Source organism: Rutidosis leptorrhynchoides, chromosome 2 (genome assembly GCF_046630445.1).
Source record: "Rutidosis leptorrhynchoides isolate AG116_Rl617_1_P2 chromosome 2, CSIRO_AGI_Rlap_v1, whole genome shotgun sequence".
NCBI classification, from domain to species: Eukaryota; Viridiplantae; Streptophyta; class Magnoliopsida; order Asterales; family Asteraceae; genus Rutidosis; species Rutidosis leptorrhynchoides.
This window is the reverse complement of record NC_092334.1, coordinates 64,981,543-64,989,592: the sequence shown is the minus strand read 5'-3', so window position 1 is coordinate 64,989,592 and position 8,050 is coordinate 64,981,543. Positions and strand designations below refer to the sequence as shown.

At 33.8% G+C, this 8,050-nt stretch overlaps 1 protein-coding gene across 1 annotated transcript; it reads right to left on the bottom strand.

The window, feature by feature from the left end:
• Positions 1-3,030: 3,030 nt before the first annotated feature.
• LOC139887937 (uncharacterized protein At1g01500-like) lies at positions 3,031-5,998 on the bottom strand. The gene is made up of 2 exons (XM_071870983.1): positions 5,255-5,998; positions 3,031-3,484 (listed from the first exon to the last, which is right to left on the bottom strand). Exons 1-2 carry the CDS (start codon positions 5,996-5,998, stop codon positions 3,260-3,262), a joined length of 969 nt encoding a protein of 322 aa, XP_071727084.1. The 3' UTR covers positions 3,031-3,259.
• Positions 5,999-8,050: the final 2,052 nt, after the last annotated feature.

The window sequence follows — 8,050 nt, the reverse complement described above, 5'->3', positions numbered from 1 at the left end:
AACACATTTAATAATAATAATAGTTATAATAATAATAATAATAATAATAATAATAATAATAATAATAATAATAATAATAATAATAATGATGATGATGATGATGATGATGATGATGATGATGATGATGATGATGATGATAATAATAATAATAATAATAATAATAATAATAATAATAATAATAATAATAATAATAATAATAATAATAATAATAATAATAATAATAATAATAATAATAATAATAATAGCTATATTACTACCTTAAAAGCTTTTCCAAAAATAAATGCCTCAGACAAGGTTCGAACCCACAACCTCTCGCCATCCCAACACCCATATAAACCATTGAGCCATTTCTGTTTTCCTTTCCTAATCTCAGACTCATTAATACTTAACCCGTATTTTTTGTTCTGTTCCCATCTACAGCCCAATATGATTATACGGCCCAACTGGAATATTTCAGCCCAATTAACATTCGAATCATAGCAGCCCACTAGTAACGATCCAGTAGCCCGATTAGCTCACTGATCTACTACATACGTGTTTGATTAAAACACAAACAACAAACACTTTCTGCAACCCAAATTGATTTCTACATTCTTTTAATATTCAAAAGGGTTTACTCATCTTAGGGTTGTCGGCCACAGGCAAAAAGAACAAGCACTCACTTGAATAAATAATTGGCTACGTACGTAAATCATCTCATCATTCTTAATACCACTGTAATTCCATCTCGTCTCTTTCATCATCTTCGCGTCAATTTACAGGGATGGAATGGAAATAGAAACAGAAATACATATATAGCAATCGCTGTAGCAGCTTAGAAACAACACAGAAAAATACGATGATTGTAGTTGAAGGGTTCGAACGTGCAACAGGAAACGTAGCACAAGTAGCAGTATCATGGCTTCAGGTTTTAGGGTTTGAAACGGAATAGAAACAGACGCAAATAGCTTAGATAACATCGAGTAGCAGCAATACGCTGCTTGTTTTGGGTCTGTTCGACTAGTTTCAACACAAAAAAATTACATAGCATCAACAGTAAAACGTCGATGGTAGTGTGTCTTGATAATAATAGAAAATAGAAGTGGTTGTAAGTGATGATGATTTGGTCTTGTGGTTTGATGACTTCGAACATAAAAAGAGAAAAGGAAGAAAAAATGTACATATAAGTAGATCCGGTGGTTGTTTGTCGAGTAGGAGTAGGAACAAGTAGTAGTAATTAGATGTTCGTTGAGTTGGTTTGTACTTGATTTAGAACATAAGCAACAATGGTTTTTGAAGTGATGATCGAGTAGGGTTTAATGGAGATGGTGATGATGAAGAAAAAAAATAATGGTGAACGATGGTGGTTCAACGGGGTGGTATTCAAGCCTGGCTAAACCGGCGATGGTGGTGTTGTCATGGTGGCCGTAGGATGGTGGTTCTGGTGGTGTATTGTCGGAGGATGGTGGCAGCCAATAAAGTCTCACAAAGAAGAAGAAAGATGTTTTATATTTCCATGTATCATGTATCTATTATATGTATATTTATATTTATATTCATTAGAATTGAAACACAGTACATAAATGATTAAGTCACGGGAGCATTATAATTAAATACTTGCCGACACTTTAACACGGGTAATGTATCGTACTCCGTTGTTAACTCAGTGGCGGATAAAAGTGTTCAGAAAAATCTCATATTTTTAAATTAACTATATTTATTTATTTTGGTCATTATGGTATAAAATTCGGTCATTAATTTATTAAATAAAAATTACATCAACTGTCCCTCTCATTTATGGGTGAAATATAAAAAGTGTTAAAACTTAACAAATAGTCCCTAAATACATTTTTAATAAGTCTAAAATTTATAGAACTCATTTTTGTATCACCATTTATTTTAAAATTACATAAGTTTGAATTTAACTTGTTTAATATCAATCGAAACATCAAACGAGTATTACAATCATTTAGTATTTATTTTTAATATACTTTATTTATATATAGAGATATATTTTAAATAATAATTATTATAATATCCTATTTTTATTTTATTAATTTTTAATAACAACAATATATAATACTTCAAATTATATTTCGAATTATTATTTATATATACATACACACATATCTATTTACAATTAATTGTTCGTGAATCATTGGGCACAGAAAAGGGTAACTGTTTACGTGAATAAAATTCCAAAATTTTCGAGACTCAACATTACGGACTTTGCTTATCGTGTGAGAAACTTATAAAGATTAAGTTTAAATTTGGTCGGAAATTTCCGGGTCGTCACACTTTAGTGACAGGAATTTGATGATAAACTTAACATTGTAACCATAAGATACATAAAACACTACCTAAAAGGAAATCAACTTATCTATAGAAATTTCAATATGTAGGCGAAATTGGTTGTTAAGCTCAGTTTCACTTTTCTGAAAGTCATTAAATTTGGTTCACCAATTTGAAGTATTTTTCCATACGCATAATGCATGGTCTGCTTGTTTTATGTATGTATTATTATATTTCAGCACCAACTCTGCATAAAGTTATAAACTGCTTTATTAGAACCCGATAATCATTGTGGGCTAAGACTTGATCGCGATTGAAATAAAAATCAGATGATAAAACCTAAACCGTCCATCATGCTACATATCAAGACCTTATGTCGAAAGCCATAAGGGCTCTCAGGTTTCAGGCTCACATGTGTAAAAACAAGGTAGAAGGTTTTTCCTTTTCGGGATACCGGGGAGGCCGAGTAATTCGATCTCATATTTTTATGTACGCAGCCCAGCAGGATTACTCCGTGGCTGTTTCCATCCCATCCCTGACCACCACTAAATGTTCGTCCTAGACGGGATTCGAATCTGAGAACTTTTGCAAGGAACTCAGGACCCCAACCACTGGGCTATCTAGTGATGGTTAGGCTCACGCGTACTTTTACAATTTGAGTACAAGAAATGTCGAAGAAACGAAGTATATATTTGTATTATTTTGATAACCCGCAGCGGATTAACACTAAACAGACTTCCATTACGGAACCTTATTCCTATCAACCTTTTGGTGACAAAATTCTAAAAACAAAAAAGTGACCGAAGACATACACCGAAACAACCAAGAACCACAACGGATCATCGTTATTTACATGAAGACGACATCAACCCAGTCAGTAACTAACTTATACCTACAAAAGTCCATTCTTTTCGATTTCATCCAAAACCTTCTAACATTGTCCTTAATTAGTGTTGTTTGGGGGTAAAGTTTGAAAACAAAACCCGCATTAAAGAAGTCGCCTTGTGAGGTTTCTAGTTGTACCATGATATGTTCGGACTAGTAGCCCAACGCCGATACCAATGCCAAGACAAACGCTCATACCAATCCCGACACCCACTCTCACACCCGCATTAAACCATGATAGTTCGCCATCTTCACCTTCATCGTATTCCATCCCGGAGTAAGGACTACAGTACTCGTGCTCCGGCGTGTAGTGTGGGTAATCCACGACCTATATAGTCATCATTCATCAATTAAACACAAATTATCATTATTATTTAACAAATTATCATTATTAGTATTATTTTGAATTGCGGTTAAGAGTCACTGATGGAGGTACGAACGCGAAGTCGGAATCCACCCCCAATCATTTTCTTGGTCGAACCATTTCAGTCCTACCGCCTCTCAGGTTGAAATTCCCACTGCGAATCCATATGGGCATCGCGTGTGATTAACCCGGCCCTCAGGTGAGGCTCGAAAGCAGATGTCCGAGACCTACAGGCCCATGAAATAGGCGGATAACCTCAAGAGAAATATTTTGCAGCGCGTAGGGGTCCAACTCTTAACTTTTATTATGAAAAATCATGTCAAAATCAATACAACACCACTAGTTTTATTACTCCGTATTATTATTATAAAGTTGTTTTGAGCAAATTTGATAATTACCCATCTTGTAGTTAATTTAAAATTTGACTGGTTTTAACCCAAACTCATTTTTGATCCACCGATCAACCAGCCCACCCGACCCACCTAATGATTATCCCACCTGTATTACAAATAGAATAAGAAGTCCATTATTGAAGTGGTCAGTAGCTTGGAAACTAGTGCAAGCAGCCATGCTATCCTGACCTGACCCCCTCATCAGGATAAGGTTTGTATACATTTTTCACATACTACTTTATAAACATTGTTAAATGTGAAACGCTTGTTTTTTAATATCGAAAAACAATGAGAACAAGTTTAAAATAAAAAAGATGGTAGCAACGTAAAACAAATAAAAACAGTTATCATTTTATCAAGAGACAAATCGAATGAATTGAGCATTAAAATGGTGCTTGGTAATTCTTAAATTTCTGAAAATATATATGTAAATTCGGTTTTGGCGATTCCATAGTTTACATAGCAAAAATACATTTTTTATGTATCGTAGATGGTAGATGACATCAAATGAGGATTTATATGTGTTGATAGGTTAAAACTTCACTTAGCAACATGTCTTAGGTGGTCAGGGAAATAGTCAAAAATAGTCACGTGATAACCCGATTAGACCGCGTGGATCAAGTAAACATAATCACTCCCTTTCCGGTTAACTGAATGGGAAAAACCTCATCCTTTTACAATTCCTTTGCCGCAAACATCCAATGTCGTGTGTTGTTAGGCTTAAAATTCATTAATAATATATGAAGAATTTTAAAAGATTAAATTTGTAAAAGTTGAAAATAAGTTTAGCATCCATTACATATAACTTCGGTGCAATCAACGAACTAAAACAAAATGAAGATCCTTTTTGTTGAAACTTGAAATTATCATCCCCGGAAAACATAATTATTTAGGCCAAAATGAATGGATGTTTTGACTTTTCAAAATCCAACCTTTTTTAACTTTGACCTCAAATATTTTTATTTGTATTATATAATATTTAATGAAACTCATACTAATAAAAAGTATATTTAATTTAAATTTCAATTCACTCATAATTTTTATCAAATATTATATAAAATAAATAAATATATTTAAAGTCAAAGTTGAAAAAAATCAACTCTGAAAAGTCAAAATAGAACACTTAGACGTAGGGAATAATTGTTTGTATAACATAATAATGACGTTCTGCCAACAATACATGAAGAGCATGACGTACAAATTACATAACTTGTAGTTGTACTCTTATATTGGCGTTTCAATTTACATCAAAACTATCAGCAGATTAAAACATAATGAAAGTGTTGATTTTGATTATTAATATATGAAAGGACTTCAAACATATACACAAGAAAACACATACCTTCAAAGAAAGACAGGATGATGAACCCTCTTCTCTATTCACCATTGTCTCATTTTCCGGAATAGCTTCAAGCACACCCTTCCTCGTTTGCTTCTTTCGAAAGCTAACTTGTAAACTTTTCGTCAATATTATCGGACTACCCGAAAAACTACCCGCCAAACAAACCTCAATCGACGGTGGACCCATTTCAAGACCCTTATTACATTTACCTTTTAACAACCCGTTTCCAGAAACCATATCCGTTTCACATTTCATTCTCCAAACAGAAACACACTCACTCGATTCACTATTAACTCCATTACTATGACACATATCAAGCACACCAGAAACTAACAAAACATCCTTATCGAAAACCTCAAACTTAACACTTCCTGTTGTTCTAAAACTATCCGTACTAACAAATGTAACTTCCTCGGACTTTTTGTCTAAACGGTCACGTCGTAAATGGGTTGATACGCCATCGGAGTATATGCTTATCCTAACGCCGTTAACTTCAAGTAAAGTATCCCGGTTAAGTGGGACATGGTTAAGTGTGAGATATTCAGGGGTGGATTCATTGTTTATGTCACATTTGCTAATTCTAATGTAGAAAACTCTTATATCTAACCAAGCTAATGTTACCTTTGCGACCGGATGGTATGAATTGTGTCTTGACACGTGGTAGCCGTTGCCATAACCGTTGCCATTAAGGTGCCCGTTTTCGAAACGAGTGTCCATGGTGTTGTTTATAAGTTGAAGGCCCATTCTTGAGTTAGTGAATTCACCATTACCTTATATGAGTTGAAAAGGCCCATGTAAAAAAATAGATGTTGTCTTTAAGCTAGATTTTGAAACAAAAGTGGAAAATTATGATGCAAAAGCTGTATTGAAACCTTAAGGCTAAAAGGGTATCAAAGTTAATGATATCGTTCAATAAAGGCTAATGATCTATCTATAGCAGACTGGGAATCAAGGATGAAACTAGTCTCAAGACAAGTGAGAGTGATGCATTAGTAGGTATGGGAGATATTTAATATATATATATATATATATATATATATATATATATATATATATATATATAGTGGCAGGATCAACAGGGAAGTAACCATTCGGGGGGAAACGGGGGGAAGCAAATTTTTTTTTTTTTTGTTTTTTGAAAAAACTTTGTTCACGAACATTATAGATGAGATGAAAATATAAACATTTAGTAGAGACACTTCGTGATGAATGTTTTTATTTTGGCGGAAAAACGCTCGAAGAAGTAATATATAACAATTATCGTGTTTTTCGAGCGTATTTTGAGGTTTTAGCTATTGGGGTTTAGATATTAGGGTTTATAGGGTTTAGAAATTTAGGGTTTAGGGTTTAGATTTAGGGTTTAGATTTAGGATTTAGATTGAGTTTTTAACACGAACGGTTTAGGGTTTAGGGTTTAGGGTTTAGGGTTTGGTGTTTTGGGTTTATGGAATAAACCCAAAACACCAAACCCTAAACCCTAAACTCTAAATCGGGCTAAATTTTACTTCACAAAACATGAAAAAAAACGTTCACATTCTTCACGAACAATATTATCTTGAATGTTATTTTTGTCGATCGTTTTCCCGCCAAAATAATAACATTCATCACGAAGTGTCTCTTCTAAATGTTCTTATTTTCATCCAATCTATAATGTTCGTGAACAAAGTTTTTTCAAAAAACAAAATTTTTTTTTTTTTGCTTCCCCCCGCTTCCCCCCGATTGGTTACTTCCCCATTGATCCTGCCCCTATATATATATATATATATATATATATATATATATATATATATATATATATATATATATATATATATATATATATATATATATATATATATAGTGGTAGGATCAAGAGGGAAGTAACCAATCGTGGGGAAACGGGGGAAGCAAAAAATTTTTTTTTTTCGTTTTTTGAAAAAACTTTGTTCACGAACATTATAGATTGGATGAAAATATGAACATTTAATAAAGACACTTTGTGATAAATGTTTTTATTTTGGCGAAAAAATGCTCGAAGAAGTAATATATAACAATTATCGTGTTTTTAGTGTTAGGAAGAGAGGATCGCCTGGACGTTGGGAGATACAAATTTGAGAGAAAATAACTCTATTACTCACAAGAATAGATTACACGAGTATTTACAAAACTCTAAAAAAAAACTCTCAAACTCACACACACTATCTAGGTTGTGATTACACTTCTCTGAGTGATTTTTGGGATGATTTACAATGAAAGTTTGCATCTCTATTTATAGCAAAAATTCTATGGCGGTGAATGGTGTGAACGAGGAAGGTTGGCGGAAGTTGGCGGAGAAGGTGGGCGGCCGTCATCGTATTCCACTTTTCTACTTCCGTATGAGTTGTTCAAAGCTGCCTACTTTGAATATCTAGAAACAAATCTTGATTACGGCATCTAGAAGGTGAAGTTGGTGTATGGCTGGAAACTATCAATTCTCCCCCTCCAGTCGAATCCACGAACATTCTAGTTATGTCTCTGCATAATTCCAATTTCTCTCTAGTCACCACCTTTGTCAACATATCCGCAGGATTCTCCTTTGTATGGATCTTCACTAGTCTCAACAGTTGTCGATCAATTACCTCGCGTATCCAATGATAGCGAATATCAATATGTTTTGTACGGGAATGGTACATGGAGTTCTTGCTCAAATCTAGAGCACTCTGACAGTCACAATGTACCCTGTACTCGTTTTGCTTGATTCCAAATTCTTGAAGATAACGCTTTAACCACAACATTTCTTTTCCAGCTTCTGCGACAGCAATATACTCTGCTTCAGTT